Genomic DNA, 20280 nt, shown 5'->3' with positions numbered 1-20280 from the left:
TCATTAGCATAATAGGCCACACCCAACAGCAGAAACCTATTAGCATATTAGGCCACACCCCAGACAGTGCAGCTCATTAGCATATAAGGCCACACACCCCATGCCTTCCCTTGGTTTGTCCAGGCGCCCAGGCAAGACGACCTTTGGACAGGCCTCCCCGATCCTTCCAGGGGCCCCCCCAGCCTGCCCACCTTGGAGTCGCTGGGGTGTCGCTCTCCAGGCCTTCCCTCTGTAGCCACGTATGCAGAGGTTTTGGCTGTAGCGGACATGGCCAACTCTGAAGCCAGCCGGAACTCCGTTCCTGAGCGTTCTTGCCCAAAACTAGCCCTGCCTATGAAGAAGGGAGCGCCCTGAGACTTCTATGTGGGTGAATCACCCAACTCCTGCCACCACGAGAGGGGGGCCCTTTTCCCTCCCCAGTTCTAACGTCCCCCAGAGGTACCCTGTGAGTCCCTGCAATGCTCTCGCACACCTCCACGGCTTGTCCCGGAAGGCAGCCCTGCCGGCTAGACTGGAATCCAGGAGGAGCCCCTTAGAGACCGACAAGATTTTTGGGGGGAGGGGGGCAGAAGCTTTGGAGAGCCAGAGCCCCCTTCTCAGTCAGATGCGCTGGCTCTTCCGGGCAGGGCTGCTGGTGGCCCCAGGCACAAAAACTCGCCCTTTGTTGTTCTGTCTGCCTAACTTTGCAGAACACAGAAATGCCACCTCCACTCTGCTGGCCTGGCATGGGGCACCACCCCCCCCTCGGAGGCTCTGAATCCTGGAGCTGGCCGGGCTGTGGCACGGCTGGGGGGGGGGGGTGCCAGCCAGCAGAGCCTGCCTGGTGCCTGTTTGGGAGCTGCAGGGGAACAGAGAGAAACCCCCCCCCCCAATTTCTCAGCAAATTTCCCTGGATGAGATCTGGGTCCATTTCCATCCGACCTGACCTGGCTGGGGGCATACGGAGTCTCAGGTGCCTTTGCCAGGGGTTGGCGCAGGGAGGGAGGGAGGGAGGGAGGGCTGCTGTTTCAACCCATCGACAGGCAACTGCTGGGTGAGGTTATCTGGGGAGGGGGACTCAGGGTCCAGCAGTGCTCTCTCTCCCTCTCTCCAGTTTGATGTCGTCGTTAGGAACGTGGACTCTAGTCTGGGAGAACCCAGTTTGATTCCCTACTCCACGTGAAGCCAGCTGGGTGACCTTGGGTCAGTCACAAGTTATTTCAGAGGTGTTCTCTCAAGGGCAGTCCTCAGGAGAGCCCTCTCAGCCCCACCGACCTCACGGGGTGTCTGTTATGGGGAGGGGAAGAGAAAGGAGATTGGAAGCCGCTCTGAGACTCCCCCAGGTAGTGTAGGGCAGGGTATAAATCCTATCTCCTCCTCCTCCTCCTCATTTATTTATTTATTTATTTCGATTTCTTAACCGCCCTTCCCCACTTGTGCAGGGCTCAGGGCGGTTTACAACAGCATGAAATCCAATACAATTTAAAAACCAATTAAAACTACAGAATTCAATATAAAAACACTCAACACGGGCATTCAACACTTTAAACAAGACAGCATATCTAGCATTCAGGTTTTCAGGGAAGGGAGGGGAGGGGAGGGGAGGGGGCCGGGCGGATGTGAGGGGGCCTCAACCTCAACCGAAGGCCTGGTTGTTGGAATTGCAAGTTGCTCACACTTAGGCCATTACAGAGTTAAATGTTGTTTGTTAGGAAACAGGATGTTACGTTACATAACATATTCAACGGTGGGAAAGTTTGTGGGAGTTGTTTATCCTAATGAAGTGAAATGCTTTGATCTAGCATTCATGTATTCACAAGGTTTATGGCCCTTTGTGTGAACCAAAGTGTTAGTTCTCTTCTAGAAGCCAAGAGAGTTAGAAAGATGTAGCTGTTAGCATACATTGCTGAGAGTAACTGCAAGTATGTAACCTTTTATTTTATTTCCTTTATCCAAAGTACCTTACCCATGTTTTATTTTGTTTTATAGTAAAGATATTTTTCTTTTACTAAGTGTGTGCTCTTGTGTTTGCAATGCAACCATCGACCCTGAATCAAAGAATCCCAACACTGGTGGAACATCTCTGCCTTGCAGGCCCTGCGGAACTTTACTAGGGCTGTGGTCACACGGAACAGAAGCCATACAAGTGAGACGGAAAACAGGCGGAGTTTCCGGGCGCGATCTCACCAGCACATCTGGGAAGCGTAGCACTCCCGTAGCACAACCGAGGCTTCCAGCCGAAACTGCGTGGCAAAAAACTAGTACCTCGGAGGTACTAGTTTCCGGAAACTGCGGGGCAATGGCGGGCATCTGATCGCGTTTCCGGTGGCATCCGGCGCCCGCCCATGTCCCCTTGCAAATAAGGTTTTGGTTTTTTTGTCCACGTCTCTGTGGATGCGCACACGCACCCAACGAAGCATGCGCATTCATTGTGTACACACAAAAACAAAACAGTTTGCCGCGGCGCGCGCTTCTTCGTTGCGCGCCGGCTTGTCCTGTGATCAGCACCTCTCCCTTGCCATGGAACCTCCACGGTACCTCCACAGGACCTCCACGGGAGGTCTGATCGAGTAACTGCGCAGTAGTTTGCCCCAGGGCAAACAGCCACGCTTCTCCCCCGCAGTTTCCTGCCCGTGTGACCCGGGCCCTTGTCAGGCAGGGCCCGGATGTCGTTCAGCAGAGAGTGCCACCCAGCTGGGGCAAAGGCGGAGAAGGGCCCGGTCGAGGCCAGCCAGATACCTTTGGGGCCGGGAATCACCAGGAGAGTCTTGTCTGCTGATCTCAGTGCCCTTCGGGGGACATATCTTCTCTTCCTCCACCAGATCCTAAATAGGCTGTTAGGAGCCGCCAAGTCTCTTCCGACTGATGGCGACCCCATGAATCCCCCTTCTCTAAAATTTGTCCTCTCCTCCGGGCCTGGCAAAGTGTGTGTGGGGGGCCCCCTTTGTGGGCTCCCTTGAGGGAGTCCGTCCGCCTCCTGTCGGGTCCTCCTCTTCCCCTGCCGCCTCCCCCTCCTCCTGGCGTGAGGATGGTCTTCCCCAGGGACTCTTCTCTCCTCGTGGTGGGACCAAAGCACCATCGCCTCAGCTGAGTCCTTTCGGCTTCTGGGGGGAGCCCGGGCTTGACTTGATCGAACCCCCGGAGGAGGTGCCTTTTTGTTCTGCAAAACTCTCCTCCAACACCACATTTCGAAGGGATCCACTTTCTTCCCGTCTGCAGTCTTCATGGTCCAGCTTTCACACCCATCCAGAGTGCTGGGGAATACTAACTGCATGAATTAACTTGATCTTTCTGACATGCTAATCGCCGCTTTGGGGTCAGGAAGCAATTTTTCTCCAGGCCAGTTTGGTCCCCAGGGATCCTGGCGGGTTTTTTTTTGTCGTCTTCTGGGCATGGAACAGGGGTCACTGGGGGCGTGGGGGGGAGGTAGTTGTGAATTCTCTCAATGGGACAGGGGGTTGGACTAGGTGTCCCTGGAGGTCCCTTCCAACTCTATGGTTCTACCTTGGGCACCCTGTAGGAGATGTGAATCCAGGCTGTGGAGGAAATTCTGACAGGATCACCATGAAACGGGGCTGGACGCCTCTTTGACTTCTCTTGCAGGAACCTTTGAAGGCTGCAGGACAGAGAAGACCCGGCTGAAGCAGCAACGAGGTCCAGCAGGCAATGGCTGTGATCCGAGAGCACGCCCAGGCAGTGAGGAGGGCCGCCCCCCTGCCCACATACCTCCGTCTCCTCTGGGTCTTTGCCCACATCATGTTCCACTAGTCCGCAAGGCCCCCTTAAGGGAGAGTGTTCAGCAAAAGCCGTGGCGGTTTCAGCTCTGCTCTCATGAAGGCTGGTGGGCCTCTGCCCGAACCACGGCACCCTCATCTTCTTTTTTTTAAACATTTTTATTCGTTTCAAAGAAAGGGACTACAGAGAGAGAAAAACAGAAACAAAATGAGAAGCAGAATAGGAAAATCTAAGAGAATGGATGCTGTACTCATACATCAGTTTTGATTACAATGAACGTATAGAATCAAAGTCTTCTATGCCGTGCCTGTGATGTTTTTGTTGAGATTCATGATTTAAGTTCTCCAAGAAAATTTTGCACCCAATGAGAGAATCGCGACCATTTTCTTTCAAAGTTCCCTTCTTGTTTCTCATGTAATTGTAAAGTTAGCTTTACATCTAAAAGCCAAAAAATAGTTCTTCCTTTGTGGGTGTCTCTTCTTTCCCCCAATATTTTGCACATAAAATTCGAGCTACCAACCGCCGCACCCTCCAGGGGAGGAGACTGGCCCAGACCCCACGCCTGGCTACTGCTGGGGCGGAGCAAAGCCTTCTGGGAGAATGCCCCCTGCTTGCTGGTAAGTAGCCGAAGAGACGTTGGAGGCACGGCAGGATGTGCTGAGCGGGATGTGTGTCCAGCAGCGGAAGGCCTCCTGGAGCCTGCACAGACCAGTGCTGGCCCCAAGAGGCTCTGGGGCCACTCCGGGGAACCAGCCTGGCATTGTGATTGGGTGGGCCGGGCCCCCTCTCTGGCGGGCTCTTCCTAGCCCCGTCCCATCTGGGGCAGGTAGGGGGCTGGGGTCATAGAAGCACAGGATGTTAGCGTTGGAAGGGACCTTGCAGGTCATCCAGTCCAACCCCCTGCAGCCCTCTGCGGGAGCATAGCACAGGTCCACACTGACTGGCCGCTTCCTGGAGCAATTGGCGGACTGCCTGCCGCAGAGCTGCCCTGGCCCCTGGCAAGGGTCCTTTCTTGCAGATCTCTCAGCCAGGCATGAGGCGGATGCCCACCGGCAGCACCAGTGCCAGCAAGGAGGGGAGATCAGGGGGTCTGGGGTGGGGCTGTAGCCCAAAAGGGAGAGCCCGGGAGCACGAGGAGACCTCCCTCCTGTCCGGAGGTGCAGGCTCTCATAAGCTGGACCACGGGCCTGATCCAGCGCAGCTCCTCTTAGGTTGCCCCTGGATCCTTCTAACCCACCCGTTTTTTCTGCCTCCCCCCCACACACACACATTGCTGCTCCCTCGTCCCCAGGGTTGCAGAGCCACGATTCTGGGTCTGTCGGAGGAGCCCTTTCCTCTCCTCCACAGCACCCCAAGAGGGCCCCGGCTCCCTCCCTCCCTCCCCTCCTGTGCCCTCCTCCCCAAGATCTGCATTGCCCCCGGCTGGCTTCTGGGCAGCACCGAAGGGCGAGAGGCCGGAGCATCTCTGCCGGTGGGTCAAGGTCCTCCTGGCCTGGGGGGGGGGACCAAGGACCTCATGGGAGGCTGGGCCAGAGGCTGCTGGAAAGAGAATTAGCTGCTCACGCAGGCCTGTGAATTGCTTCTTGCACACTTCCCAAGGGGGGGGGAGACAACGATGAAGCCCGGAGCTGCAGAAATTCACACTCTGGGAAATGAGGATGCCTTTCCCACCACCCCCCTCGCCTCCTTGGCCCTCGACCCCTCCTCCGGGCCTGCCAGGGGGCCACTTCACACTTCCAGAGGCAGCAAAGCGGTGACCCTCCTCCTCCTCCTCCTCTCCCCCAGCCTCCCTCCAGACTGGGCCCAGAGCCTTCCGCCCTGCCCGGTTACCACCCCCTATAGATGGCCCGGTTCCCCTTCCCTTGGCCAGGATCCCTGCCACAGGGACCCCGGCGGTGCCCCGGCAGGCGGCTGGGACAGATCCTGGCCTACCTCTCACAGCCCCCCCCTCCTCTGGCCTCCTGCCCACCTGCAACAGGAACGTTGGCTCTGAGCCTTCTCCCAAAGTGCAGAGCGTTCTTGGGCATGGCACCTGGATGCCAGTGGGCAGTGCCAGAGAGGTACTGTTCCCCTCGCTGTGTGTGGGTGTCTGGAAGAGTTTCCTGCAAACTTATGCTGGCTGCATGCCCCCCCCCCGGTGATTTCCCCACACACACACCAATTTCCCCTCGGCCTCTGCTGCCTGCTTACCTAAGAACGTAAGAGCATAAGAGAAGCCAATGTTGGATCAGGCCAATGGCCCATCCAGTCCAACACTCTGGATCACACAGTGGCCAAAAATACCAGGAGCCACCAGGAGGTCCAGCAGTGGGGCCAGGAGGACACTAGGAGCCCCCCCACTGCTGCCCCCCCCCACACCCAAGAAGACAGAGCATCCCTTGCCCCAGACTGAGAGTTTCCATAAGAACATAAGAGAAGCCAATGTTGGATCAGGCCAATGGCCCATCCAGTCCAACACTCTGGGTCACACAGTGGCCAGAAATACCAGGGGCCCTCAGGAGGTCCAGCAGTGGGGCCAGGACACTGGAAGCCCTCCCACTGTTGACCCCCCCAAGCACCAAGAACACAGAGCACCCCTTGCCCCAGGCCGAGAGTTCCTATCTACACCTTGTGGCTAACAGCCACTGATAGACCTCTGCTCCATATAAGAGTCCCCAGGGGCCTCCCCACTGTGGCCCCCCCCCCCAGCACCAAGAAGAGAGAGCATCCCTTGCTCCAGACTGAGAGTTACTATAAGAACATAAGAGAAGCCAATGCTGGATCAGGCCAGTGGCCCATCCAGTCCAACACTCTGTGCCACACAGGGGCCAGAAATACCAGGGGCCCTCAGGAGGTCCAGCAGTGAGGCCAGGAGGACACTAGAAGCCCTCCCACTCTTACCCCCCACAAGCACCAAGAAGACAGAACATCCCTTGCCCCAGACTGAGAGTTTCCATAAGAACATAAGAGAAGCCACTGTTGGATCAGGCCAGTGGCCCATCCAGTCCAACACTCTGTGTCACACAGTGGCCAAAAATACCAGGTGCCACCAGGAGGTCCAGCAGTGGGACCAGGACACCAGGAGCCCTCCCACTGTTGCACACACACACCCAAGCACCAAGAATACAGAGCATCCCTTGCCCCAGCCTGAGAGTTTCCATAAGAACATAAGAGAAGCCAATGTTGGTGTTGTGACTCTTCAAGCCCTGCCTTGAATCTGCCCAGATTAAGACCCGCCTGCTTCCCCCGGCCTTCGGTCAAGGGAGACCCAGTTTGGGGACTTGCTGCCCCCTTGTGGGGAAAAGCAACCTGTGCGCCCCGCCTGACGGGGTGGGGGAACATGAAGAGCTTGCTGGAGGGAGACAGCTGATGCCTGATGCAGCCCCCAGGATGGGGACGGGCCAGTGGATAGCGAGGGAGAAGCCCCTGGCTACGCTGCTGAAAAGCAGGACTGGGCCACACGGAGCTGCGCTTGAGCCAGAGGCCCCTGAGCTCCTGCCATGGAACATGTGGAAATAATGGTGCAGAAGATCTGGAGTACGTGCAAAGTGCATCCTCCCCCCCCCCATTCCTTCTAGAATCCCCATGGAGGCCTGGGCCCTCTCCCAGGTGTGGCATTCTCTCCTGGGTGTCTTTAGTGACCTTCCCGCCCAGCAGCAGGGTCTCCCACCCCGACCCTGTTATGTGCAGAATGGAATCTGTTCAGGAGGACATTTGTGTCAAGGGAGCAGGGCTGTGGTGGAGGCCCAGGTCACCAACACTGCCCGGTCGGCCTTCTGCCCTCTTCGGCTGGCTCCCTCTCTCTCCTCCCGCGACATGGCAACAGTGATCCATGCAATGGTCACCTCCAGACTGGATTACTGCAATTCGCTCTACACGGGGCTGCCCTTGAACCTGACCCGGAAACTTCAGCTGGTGCAAAATGCAGCGGTGCGCCTCCTGCCTGGGACATCTTTGCGGGCGCCCATACACCCAGCGCTTCGCCACCTGCATTGGCTGCCAACTGAGTACCAAATTAGGGTCAAGGTTATGGTTTTAGCCTTTAAGGCCCTATGCAGTCAGGGACCAAGCTATTGGCGGGACCCTGTCTCCCAATAGGGTGCAGAAGATATGCCCTCCCAAAGAGCTTTATGCGCAGCAAAACATCCCTGACTGGTAATCTGCTTAGCTTCGGCCTTTTTTTGGCTCTGGCTCCGGCCTGGTAGAACAAGCTCCCAAGTGAGAGAACAGGGCCTTGCGGGACTTGCTGAAATTCCGCAGGGCCTGTCAAACGGAGCTGTTCCGCCAGGCCTTCGGCTAAGGTGGTGGGTGCCTCACTCTATCTGGCCTCCTCTGCTCGAACCAGCCACCCCCCACCAGCCTGGGCTGCCAGTCATATCAGCGTATCACAGATTGGGATGGGTGGGGCTCAACTAGCATTCCAGTGCCCCCCCCCTCCTGAGTCACGCGCAGTATATCCCCGAGGCTTATGTATCACCATTTCACCATCATGTACTTTAGCTGGTTTTTAGGTTTTAACTGAAACGTATATATGTCCAATCAGCTTCCATATGCAAAAGACCTTGAAGGTTCCATATGCAACTGACATTCCAACTGCCTTGCGGGGAGGGGGGTGAGTTTGAGGTGTGGAATGCAGTGAAGTCCAATCAGCTTCCATATGCAAAAGACCTTGAAGGTTCCATATGCAACTGACATTCCAACTGCCTTGCGGGGAGGGGGGTGAGTTTGAGGTGTGGAATGCAGTGAAGTCCAATCAGCTTCCATATGCAAAAGACCTTGAAGGTTCCATATGCAACTGACATTCCAACTGCCTTGCGGGGAGGGGGGTGAGTTTGAGGTGTGGAATGCAGTGAAGTCCAATCAGCTTCCATATGCAAAAGACCTTGAAGGTTCCATATGCAACTGACATTCCAACTGCCTTGCGGGGAGGGGGGTGAGTTTGAGGTGTGGAATGCAGTGAAGTCCAATCAGCTTCCATATGCAAAAGACCTTGAAGGTTCCATATGCAACTGACATTCCAACTGCCTTGCGGGGAGGGGGGTGAGTTTGAGGTGTGGAATGCAGTGAAGTCCAATCAGCTTCCATATGCAAAAGACCTTGAAACGCTGGGCGGGACTGCACAAAGCAGCCAGTCAACCCAGCCAGCGTCTTCTGACTGACAGTTCAAGCGTCCATACACTAAAGGTGTGCATTTTAGAACGTTGGCACCCACTACTCTTTTATAATAAGGGAGAGATATTTTTCTTTTACTAATGTGTGCTCTTGTGTTTGCAATACGACCATCGATCCTGAATCTCAAAGAATCTCAACAATATGGCACTGCTTTCTATGCGTTGATGGGTACCTTGTGACCCGCCCTGAGCCCGCCTTTGGGGGAGGGCGGGATAAAGATCCCATAAATAAATAAATAAAGATATTCCTAGTGTCTGAAAAAACGGTCTTTGGGTTTTTTAAAAAATATAAAACGCATTGACGTGGGACACTTGATCCTGGGCTTTCTGACAACCGCTTAACCTGCCTTGAATCTCATCAAGGGAGGCGGATGGAAAAGGAAGGGAACAGATAAATGAATCCGGACGTAGACCAAGAGCCTTTTTTTATTTACAAGTCGGGGTTATAAAACTATACAGAAAGTGCTGGAGGGGGAAGGAGACTGCCATTGGGGGCAGAGTCTGTTTTCCTTCCTTCCCACTCTCGCCCCCCCCACCCCTGAGATAGTCATTCAGTTACTTAAACAGCTGAACACCCGGTGCATTGTGGGAGTGGAAATGCTGCCCCTCTGTGCGACCCTACTTGAGAAGGAGCCCCTCTGCACTGCAAAGCACTGCAAAGCATCATGGGAGCCCGTGGGCGTGGCACAGGCAGGACTGGGGCTTTGATGTGACACCCGGGCGCCTGGCCCTCCTCCCTCGCAGGGATGTCGCAAGCCTCCCTACTGGCTCTCCCTCTGAAACCACTGCAGCACGCCCTCTTGGTTCTCCGCCACCCACTTCATGTTGGCCTTGGTCTTCTCCAGCGCCTGCTCCAGAGCCCGAGTTCCGGAACCGAATCCGACATCCGCATTGTCCTTCTGGAACTGCTCCAGCTGCCGTGTGGGACAGAAAGGGGGGGCGGGGGGGGGACATTCCCGTTTCAAAGGTTGCAGCAGCTCCGTCCAGTGGGGGCTGCTCAAGACGTTACGCCAGGTGAGGAGGAGGAGGAGGAGATTGGATTTATACCCCGCCCTTCACTCGGAGTCTCAGAGCGACTTACAAACTCCTTTCCCTTCCCCACAACAGACACCCTGTGGGGTAAGCGGGGCTGAGAGAACTCTGACAGAAACGGCTCTTTTTCAAGAACAGCTGTGCCAGAACTAGGACTTGCCCAAGGTCATCCAGCCAGGTGCGAGTGGAGGAGGAGTGGGGAACCAAACCCGGTCCTCCCAGATTAGAGTTCGCGCACTTAACCACGACACCAAACTGGTCCTGCCATTGGCTGTGAAGAGCTCCCCACTGGAAAGAGCCCCTTCCCCCGTTCTAAGACCCAGATGAGTGGGGGAGACAAGCTTAACGGGGAGGGGGGGTGCGTTTCTCTCTTCCCCACTGGGGCTTAAAGCAGCCGATTTGGGGGGAGGGGTTGAACCAGAACTAAGTGCGGAGGGAAATCACTTCCAGCCCACAGCACCTCTCCAGATGGAGCCCTGTTCCCCCGGCGTTCCAACCACACCTACGGTTGGTTTGGCCATACCAAGGGGCGGGGGCGGGGGAGAGTGTGCCCGGTTGGCTGGAGAGCCCTGACCCAGGGGAGGGGTGACAATGGACTCTTCCCTCCCTCACGGGAAGGTGGGAGAGCACTTCTGGGAGGGTGACGAAAAGGCCCGGGGTTTGCCTCCCCACAACCTCCCCCCCCACCCCCTCCGCCCAGGCCTTACCTGCTGGAGTTCAAACTCGGAAGCGAACCTCTGCGTCACGGTCTGGATGAGGCCGGAGAAGGAGAAGGAGCCTCCGCCATACCTGGGTGGGTTGGCAGGAGTGGCATCAGCACGGGTGGGCAGCCTGACCCCACCCGTCCCCCCATCCCTGTCAGGGTGCCCCCCCCAACTCACTGGTTAAAGAGCGTCTTCCAGTTGGCACGCACAAAGTCCCAGACCAGGCTCTGCCCGTGCACGTTGCGGGCGATGCTGTTGATGGTGGAGGTGGCGTCCTGCCGGCGGATCTTGGAGGAGTCCAGGGTGTACTTCAGGTACCTGGGGGGGGGGGCACAGAGAGGGGGGCGTGTCTCTGAGCGGGCATCTGATGCCAGGGTGGGCAGAAGAGGTCCCCTTGGGAGTGCCCCCTCGCTCGCTCAGCCCTTCCTCCGGGGCAGCCGTCCACGCTTTGGGACCCCTCCCTTTCAAGTGACCGCTTCTCTCCCTCCTCTCTTCCATGCGAAGCAGAAGGTGGCACACGCACACACACACCCATCCTGTGCTCTGGGCGGGAGGAGGAGCAGGAGGAGGAGAAGACCACCCTGACCCCCTTCCCCTCCCACCTCTCCTCCTGCTCCATTACCTGCATGCGCATGACTAGCTCACCTCCCCACCTCCACAACTCTGGGATGGGTGACTCTTCTGGGACTCCGGAGGACCATTCAGGAGCTCCCAGAAACACAAAGCTCATCTCTGGAGATTGGGGGGTGGAGCCTGGGGAGGGCAGGGCTTGGGGTGGAGCTCAACAGGGTATCATCCCGCAGACTCCGCCCTCCGGAGCGGCCCTTTCCTGCAGGGGGACTCTCATCCCCATCGTCTTGAGATGAGCCAAGAGAACTCCAGTCCTCACCTGGAGGTTGAGGAAATCCGAAAACAGCATCCGTGATGAAAGTAACGAAGGGTCAATAAAGATCATTTACTGTAGAAAATTCTATTATCGCTCACGTGTGTATCTCCTTCCTTCTAGTGATAAGAATTGGGATTGCTACACGCTCAGATAAAGCAACTATTGTGAAATGAGTTTGTTTACATTGCGCAGCATTCGTTGCGTGTGAGCGATCATCGAAGAGAATTTTTTACTGAATTACTACAGTAAATGATTTTTCAAACATATCTTTATTGACTCTTCCTTTTTTCCCATCACGGAGGTTGTTGTTGGATTTCCACTTCCTCCCGTGATCTCTCAGTTTTGGCTTCTCACCTGGAGGTTGGGCAGCCCTAACCCATCATGGGAAAGGGGGCAGCCCAAACCCTCCCCCCTCCACCTGCCTGTCCTTTTTGGGTTGGGGGAGGGGAGGGGAGGGGGCCTCAGCAGGGTATGATGCCCTCCTCGAAAGCAGCCGCTTCCTCCAAGGGAACTGATCTCTGTTGTCTGGGGGGGATCTCCAGGCCCCACCTGGAGGCTGGCAACCCTAGCTTTTGGCGAGCTCTGCAGCTCCTCTGCCCGCCCTCACCGCTGGAGGATCCAGGGCTCCTGGCTGCAGGCCAGGGCCGAGCGGAGTTTGTCTGCCTCGGACACCACGGTGGCGTTCTGGAACATCTCCCAGCCAAAGTCCCAGGCCTCCTCTCCGCCCGTGGCGATGGCATTGCAATAGATGGAGGAGCGCAGATTTGGGGGGATCCTGGGGGTGAAAGGCAAGAGACGCAAGTCAGCCGAGAGCGTGAAATGCGCCAAGGGAGCACATTCATCATTAAACCCCCCCCCCCCCCAGACGCTCCAAGTTACGGTCTCCAGCAAGGCTCTCGGATCACAGAGACCACGACGCAGGTTGAAACAGATAATTTAGAACAACAGTCACTGGCTTAGCCAAGAAAGCTAACGGCAGCAGTCCCAAAAGTTCTCCCAGCCAGGGCAGAAGAGCCCAAACCCTAAACGGGACTGGGGAGGGAGTTCTGTGGTCTTGGGGCCCCAACTCTGCTCAGCAAACCGCCACGGGAATGGCCTCAGGTGCTGGCTCTGATCAAGCAATCCCCCCCCCGCTCCCCTGCCCCACCAGCCCCACGCAGTGGAGGGCAAGAGTGACCCAGAGCAAACTTTGGCCACAAGCCCGCCTGCAGGGCTATCGCGGCGTGTCGGGCCTGGCAGAGCCCTGCCCTGGGCTTACGGGTTGCTGCTGGGGTTTTCTCTCCATCTTCCGAAGAGGCCCGAAGCCAGGGCTTGGCACTCCGAGACGCCATACGAGCAGGCCGTGTTGATGGCGAAAATCTCGTTGTACCTGTGGGAGGAGCGACATTCCCTCAGGAAGGGGGGGCCGACCGATGCCGGGGGTGGGAGCACGGCCTCGCCCCCAGAAGGGGAGGGCTCTCCAGCCGGAATCGTGCTGGTTCTCGCCAGTCCTCGGCAGACCCCACTCCCTCCACCCCTCCCTCCCCCTTGCTCCCCGGAAGACTCACTGGTCCATCAGGCCGGAGGGGACGGTGGTCCAGTTGGAGGTGAGGGTCTGGAAGTGACTGAACAGAGGAGTTACCTGCTTCCGGACGTATCTCTGCAGTGGGAAGGGAAAGTGCAGCGGGATTGCAGGCCGCAGGACTGAAGGGCCTCCCACGAGGCAGGTGGTGCCAGGCCCGGAGCCCTTGCGATGGCCACTCCAGCCCCCTGCACCCCCCCTCTGTGGCTGTCGGAGTCTGCAGGGTCATCCTTCAGTCGTGAAAGAGTTCACTTGTTGCTGTAGGCATGCTCTTGTTAGCCGTTTAGTTCAGGGCCAATTAGAACTTGGGCAAGCACACAGTTCCCACCAGAGAGCAGGTGACAATATTCCTAATGATGTGAGCTGCAGAATGTCTATTGGATGGCCAGTTTTATTGGGGTGCTGCTTGCTTTTGGTCACGTCCACAAGGGAAGTTGGGAAACTTTTATCTCCTTCCTTCCTTCCTTCCTTCCTTCCTTCCTTCCTTCCTTCCTTCCTTCCTTCCTTCCTTCCTTCCTTCCTTCTCTCTCTCTCTCTCTCTCTCTCTCTCTCACACACACACACACACACACACACACACACACACACGAAGTTTAGCATCTAAACAGTCAGCATGGAACTTAGAAATACTTAGACCGGATGTTTGTTATTTTACTTCCCGATGGGACCCTTTTTCTCCTTTATATAGTAAACCTCTTTTCTTCAGCTCATGCAGACACGTGTGCCGCCTTCCCGGCTCTGCCAACTATTCCCGCAGTGGCAGCCCCTTCGGCGAGCAGCTCTCCCCCCCCCCCCCCCCCCCCTCTGGTCCCTGGGGCCCCGCCGGCACTCACCTTCATCGGCCCGTAGACCTCGCTGCGGTCAAACATGAGCTTGAAGTAGCCCAGGTTGCTGAGGGCCGCCTCCCAGGGCAGGTAGTCGAACTCCTGGGACAGGTAGCGCGTTGTGTTGAGAGCCAGCTCGGTGCTGATGTACTTGGCCCTGGAAGTTGGACAAGGTGAGCCTGGGGATGCGGCTCCCTGGCCGAAAGGCCGGCACTCCCCGCCACCAGCCATGGCAAGAGCACACCCTCTTCTCCCTGGGGCAGGGCTGAGCCCTGGGAAAGGTGAAGTGAGAACCCCCGAAGAGATGGAGGAGAGAGGAGGGAGGACACCCCTGGGGCTGGACTCCTCTCTCCGCCTCCTTGGAATGCACCCCCCAGAGGGAGGCATTGGGGGGGGGGGAGAGAGAGACTGGAGTCCTGGACAAGGGGGATCCTTCCCACATCTCCTTGTGCTTGGCAGAAGGTGCGGACCCTCAGCCTTCCCATCAGGTACCTTTGGGGGAGGGGGGAGGGAGGGCTGGGGGGTGGCTCTCCCCACTGTGAGACAAGCCAAGCCCAGAGCCACGGCGGGGGCCCCAATTCATCTGTGCGGGGCAGAGTTCCAGTTTCTATTCCACTCCCATCATTATCTTGAACTAGGGATGTGAAGCTACCCCACCCCCACCCCTGCGTACGGCATGCACACAGACACACACACATACTGCTTAAAGTTTCCCCCCATTTTTTGCAGGATTAAAACAAAATCAACACAAAAATGCAGAATTTGAGGGAAACAGTGAAAAACCTCAGCTGAAACCATCATTCAAAACGAAAAATGTTTTTTACTCACTCAAAAATGCTTTCTAACAATTTTTTATGGAACAGCATTAAAAGGTAAAGGTTCCCTTGCTCGAAAGCCAGTCGAATCCGACTCTAGGGTTGCGGTGCTCATCTCCGTTTCAAAGCCGAAGAGCCAGCGCTGTCCGAAGACGTTTCCGTGGTCATGTGGCCGGCATGACTCAACACCGAGGCGCACGGAACGCTGTTACCTTCCCACCGAAGTGGTACCTATTTATCTACTTGCAATTTCTCGCTTTCGAACTGGTAGGTTGGCAGGAGCTGGAACTAGAGACGGGAGCTCACTCCGTCATGCGGCACACTCGGGTCTCAAACTGCTGAACTACCGACCTTCCACAGCCTGCAGTTCAGCGTCTTAATTCCTGTATGTACTGTAGACAGACCATTATATTCTCAAGGCTGTTGTTAAGTGTGACTCATTTTCATCCACCACAGTAACTATGACAGACTGTTTCCGGTGGGGTCACTGCTGGCCATGTTGGTTTGAAGCAACAGAACAAAATTTGAGACCAGTGTGACACCTTGAAGATTGATGAAGTGTCACACGAAAGCTTAGGCCCGGAATAAAACTTTATGGGTCTTAAAGGTGCCCCTGCTGGACTCACTTTGTTCTATGACAGACTGTGTCAGACTGTGCGTACTGAAGAGATTTTCAACATTATATTCAGATCTTGTTGCTGGTACAGCTCCAATACAATGATCCAGTCCACATTTAAAAATATTTTCTTTATTGCACAATTTATGGGTTAATGTTAGCAACTTTTATTTTTTTCCTGCTTCTTAGGTAAAGGTAAAAGTTCCCTTGCTCAAAAGCCAGTCGAATCCGACTCTAGGGTTGCAGTGCTCATCTCCGTTTCAAAGCCGAAGGGCCAGCGCTGTCCGAAGACATTTCCGCGGTCATGTGGCCGGCATGACTCAACACCGAGGCGCACGGAACGCTGTTCCCTTCCCACCGAAGCGGTACCTATTTATCTACTTGCAATTTCTTGCTTTCGAACTGCTAGGTTGGCAGGAGCTGGAACTAGAGACGGGAGCTCACTCCGTCATGCGGCACCCCTGGGTCTCGAACTGCTGAACTACCCACCTTCCACAGACTGCAATTCAGCGTCTTAACCACTTGAGCCACCGCAGCTTCTTAAAGAGGTGGCAAAAACTAAGATATATGGGCTTTTAGGCAGCAAAGGATGTAAGGTTTGCACACACACTCTCTCTCTCTCTCTCTCTCTCTCTCTCTCTCTCTCTCTCTCTCTCACTCTCTCTCTCTCTCTCTCTCTCTCTCTCTCTCTCTCTCACACACACACACACACACACACACACACACACACACACACACACATATCCTGAGGGTAAATTTAAAGTTTTGTTTGAACAAAACTAACAACGGCAACTCTAAACCTTGTCTCTGAACGCTTTAATGGCAGCTAAGCTCTACACTGATGTACCCCGCAGACACTCCTGTGCCGTGGAAGGGAACACACGAAGTCAGGCATGAGTCTGACACACAGACACACAGACACACACACACACCCTGCCCCCTCTGCCAAAGTTAGTCTTGCCTACTCTGATTGGAACCAGCTCTGCAGGGTTACACGGGGATTGAACCTGGGGCCTTCCGTGCGCCAAGCAGGCATCCTGCCCCCTTGGGTGCTGGTGTAGAACTGGGCAAAGCGGGGCTTAGCCAGCCTCTGAAGCCACGCCAGGCCCCGTCGCCCCCCCAGTGCCGGCAGGGAGGCTGGGGCAGATTGCAAAAGAGCGCCTTCCAGAAAGCGCAACTCAGATCTGCAGCCCCGCTGCTGCTGCTGGGTCCTGCTGGGGCCTCCGCTCCCTGGGGCAGCAGAGGGGCCCTGCCCAGCTACGCGGGGGTGTCCTCTCCTTGAGCCCCGAGGCTGAGGGGGGAGGGAGGGGGGAGCCCAGCCCCTTACCTGGCCAGGTTGAAGGCGTCGTCAATCAGCTGGGCCCGGTTCAGAATGGGGATTGCCTGGGAAATGGAGGCAGCTGTGGGTCAGGAAGCGGGAGGGGCAGGGAGGCCAGGGCGGGCGGGTGAGGGGGGCCCAGGGCAGAGAGGCCCTCCCTCCCTCCCTCCCCTGGAGTCTGCGACTCAGGGAGCTCCGTCCTGCTGGTTCCAGAGCCGGGGCAGAGAGTCCCTGCCCAGAAGGCCTCCTCCCACCACGGGCTCCCAGAAGTGGCAGCCGGTGGAAGAGGGGGCGGGGGGGCAAAGAGGTGTGGGGATGAGGGGGCCTCCGACCTACCACGTGGTCGCTCTCCAGCTGGGCCAGGAGCTGGACCCAGTTCCCCTGGTCGTAGTTCACCCGGAAGTAGCCAGTCACGTTGATGTTGCAGACCAGCCACTTGCCGGGAACCGCAGTGGTTATAAAGTCGCCGTTGGTCTCTGCCCAAAGGAAGAGGGAGGTTAGGGTTCCCTTCGGCTGCCTCAGCCCCCCCCCGTCCCCAGCTGGAATCCCGGCTCCCCCCACACACACCATAAACTGTTTGCAGGAGAGGAGGACCCAGAGCTAGACGGGGGTGCTCCAAATCAGACCCCTGGGGAGCTGAGTGGTCCCCCACAGATGGAGAAGGTGCCTGGGAAAAATGAGCCCCTCCCCCCCTCTGCAGGAAGCCCCTTCCCCGGAAGCAGGATCACTTGGGGGGGGGGGCTGCGCGAGGTTGCGGGCAGCCCACAGCCACCTGGGATGTTGGAGCGCTTTGGGCAAGTGACTGCCTCTTGCCGGTTTGGCGCAGCCTGGGAAATCGGGCGTGGACTCTGACCACGGCTGCCCAGGGAACAAAGAAAGGCCCGTACCTGTCTGGTTCCGGAGCCAGTACATCCCTGCCTGGTTATCTGACGCCAGCCAGGTGATGGGGACTATCCAGGTGTAGCTGGGGGCAGGAGAGAAAGATGGAGAGAGATGGAGGCAGGCAGGCCGGCCTCTCTCCTGGCTCCCTTGCCAAAGGGGCTGCTGGTGTTCTCCAAGAAAGAGCCCTGCGGTGCGGGACACCAGGCGCAGCAAAGAGACTGTCTCCCCCCCCCCGGACCTTTCCCTCGGGCTCTGGGGCTTGTCTGCGCCAGTCCCTTCCCTGAAGCCCGAGTGAAGCACGCCCTCGGGGGCCAGGGCACCCCACCTACTTGAATTCCGAGGGTCGCTGAACGGTGGAGTTGGGGTCCAGCAGGAAGTGCTTCTGGGCCACGTTTCCGCTGCGGGTGTCCACGGTCACCACGGGGAAGCCCATCTGCAGGGTCCAGCGGTCCATGATCTCCTTGATGGTTCCAGGCAGAGAGAAACTGTCCTCGTTGACCGCCTGCCAGAGACAAAGAAGGAACCTTCTTGGCAGGGTTTGTCTTTCGGAGGCTGCTGCTGCTGCAGTGGGGCCCTCGCTCGCTCGCTCGGGACAGAAAGAGGTTTCCGGCCTCCAAGCCGGCAGGAGGCCACATCTGCCCGAAGAGTGGGCGAGCAGGCGGGCGGGGCAGGAAAGGGCTCCAGTGAAGGGAAGAAACTCCATTTCGGAGAGCAGGCCGGCCCTTCTCACGCACCCCTGTCCAGGCCGCTCTCTCTGATGCTCACGGTGCCTGTAGGCAGGCCAGACTCAGAGCCACCCCTTCCTGGACTGGGCTCTGGTGAAGAAAGGAGGCAGCGGAGGCCTCCTCTGGGAAGAGGAGGAGGAGGAGGGGGGGGGTTGGGGAGGAGCCGGAGGCAGACCGAAAAGTGGCCCCTGGCCGGCCACCCCAGGAGGAAGGGGCGCATGGGGGGAGCCCCTGGGCAGCAGAAGGAGCAAAGGGCACCACGGGCCAGGGCAGCTGGAAAGGATAGGGAAAGGCAGCCCTCCGCTGGAGACCCTCGAGGGGCTGTGCTGAGCACGTGAGCCCCCCCCCGTGCTTCCCCTGACCTAAACGGCCCCGGGGGGAGGGGTGCTCTCTTCCCATGGGGGGGGCTGCCTGTGCAGTCCCTCAGCCCTTCCTCTCCTGCAGGGAGACTGGAGAACAGAGACCCCTGCCCCGGGGCCGCGTCCTGTGGAGACCTACCATCTGCAGGTGCGTCCAGAGGTCGTCGTAGACAGTGTTTCCGTAGGCAAAGGTGTGCAGGTAGGACTGGGGAGGAAAGAGAGGCCCGCCCGTCAGAGCCCCTCCTGGGGGGAGTTCCTGAGCTCCGGGAGGGCTTGTCCCCCCCCACGGGGGGGCTGCAGCTGGGGTGGGGTGCCAGGAGAGCAGGCACTCTCCCGCGGGGTGTCCCGGGCCAGGCACAGGTGCCGCAACAGATCTGCGCACTGCACAGGGCCCAGAGGGGACAGAACCTCTGCAGCCAGGCGCTGGAAGCGGCAATGCCCAGCGAGGTCAGCCTTGCTTCTATCGGGCAACCTGCTTTCCTGGCCACTGGCCCGGTGAGGAGAAAGGACCTTGTGCCAAGGCCATATTCTCCCTGCAGCCGGCACCTTCCCTTCCGAAGCGGCAGCCTATGAAAGCGGGGGGCGGCCCTCTCCCTGTGGCCAAAGCTGGTGGGATCTCCCTGCTCCGGTCCTCTGCCGCCCCACACCACAGCCAAGGACACCAGGAAGCCCCCCCCCGTCTCCACCCCCTCACCAGGCAGGCCTCACCTGCAGCCCCCGTTTGAACCGGTCCTCGGTGAGGAATTCGGACAGCATTCGCAGCACGGAGGCCCCCTGCAGGGGAGAAGGGGGGAGGTGATGGGGAGGCAGCAGGACCCACCGTCGGCCCCCCTCCCCCACACTGTGCACACCACCAGGCCAGGAGGGGGGGCAGCAACCCTTCCCCGCCCCCCCCGCCCCAGGCCGCCAGTCTAGCCTTTAGTGGACCCTCTGCAGTAAGAAGAGGAAGAAGACGAAGACAAAGACAAAGAAGCAGGAGGAGGAGGAGGAGATTGGATTTATCCCCCATGGCCCTTCACTACCCAAAGGTGTCTCTCAGAGCGGCTGACAAACTCCTTTCCCTCCCCCTCCCCACAACAGACACACACCCTGAGGTAGGCAAGTGGGGCTGAGAGAGCTCTGACAGAAATAGCTCTTTTTCAAGAACAGCTCTTGACAGAACTACGACTTGCCCAAGGTCATCCAGCAGGTGCGAGTGGAGGAGGGGTGGGAAATCAAACCCGCTTCTCCCGAATTAAGAGTCCGCACACTCAGGACACCAAGCTGGCTCTCAGAGGGGAGGCAGGGGCTCCCAGGTGCCGTCTTCGTTGGATGGGTGAGGGGGTGCAGTGTTTTCTCTCTGTTTCTCCAAACAGCCCCCCCCCTCACCTTGCTGTAGGCGATGGAGTCAAAGACCTCGCTGATCTGGGCGGGCGTCTGGATCTCCTCCTCCCGGAAGGAGAGTGGGTGCGAGGAGGCCAGGGCGTCGATGGCCATCACGCGGTACATGTCGTTGTTCACCATCAGGTCTTTCTGCGAAGACGGGGGGCCCACTTGGTCAAGGCCGGCCCCCCGAGGTGCGTCCCCCGCCCACCCTCCGAGGAGTGCAGGGTCCTGGTGTTCCTTCCCAAGACTTCTCCCAAGAGCTCCACGAGCAGCAGCTGGCCCAAGGCCTCTGGGGCCGCCTCCTCCGGGGCTGCCCCGCCCTCCCACCC

The 20280-nt window shown here is 57.7% G+C and overlaps 1 protein-coding gene across 2 annotated transcripts in view; it reads right to left on the bottom strand.

Annotated features, from left to right (window-relative positions):
- Window positions 1-9270: 9270 nt before the first annotated feature.
- The window catches only part of ANPEP (alanyl aminopeptidase, membrane), a 34208-nt gene continuing 23198 nt past the window's right edge, over window positions 9271-20280 (bottom strand). For both annotated transcript variants that reach the window (XM_015428918.1, XM_015428926.1), the window contains exons 8-21: window positions 19955-20098; window positions 19295-19360; window positions 18726-18791; window positions 17832-18004; window positions 17508-17584; window positions 16957-17096; window positions 16630-16685; window positions 13881-14028; window positions 13034-13125; window positions 12745-12855; window positions 12094-12261; window positions 10778-10918; window positions 10604-10685; window positions 9271-9778 (exon numbers count right to left, since the gene is read on the bottom strand). In XM_015428918.1, the coding sequence (XP_015284404.1) occupies window positions 9626-9778; window positions 10604-10685; window positions 10778-10918; window positions 12094-12261; window positions 12745-12855; window positions 13034-13125; window positions 13881-14028; window positions 16630-16685; window positions 16957-17096; window positions 17508-17584; window positions 17832-18004; window positions 18726-18791; window positions 19295-19360; window positions 19955-20098 (1617 nt within the window). In that variant the 3' untranslated portion in view covers window positions 9271-9625. The remainder of the gene's footprint in view (window positions 9779-10603; window positions 10686-10777; window positions 10919-12093; window positions 12262-12744; window positions 12856-13033; window positions 13126-13880; window positions 14029-16629; window positions 16686-16956; window positions 17097-17507; window positions 17585-17831; window positions 18005-18725; window positions 18792-19294; window positions 19361-19954; window positions 20099-20280) is intronic.

The sequence above is a fragment of the Gekko japonicus genome, unplaced genomic scaffold (genome assembly GCF_001447785.1).
Source record: "Gekko japonicus isolate JY-2015 unplaced genomic scaffold, Gekko_japonicus_V1.1 scaffold773, whole genome shotgun sequence".
NCBI lineage: Eukaryota > Metazoa > Chordata > Lepidosauria > Squamata > Gekkonidae > Gekko > Gekko japonicus.
Note: the sequence above shows the minus strand (reverse complement) of the source record. Positions and strands in the feature narration are given on the sequence as shown.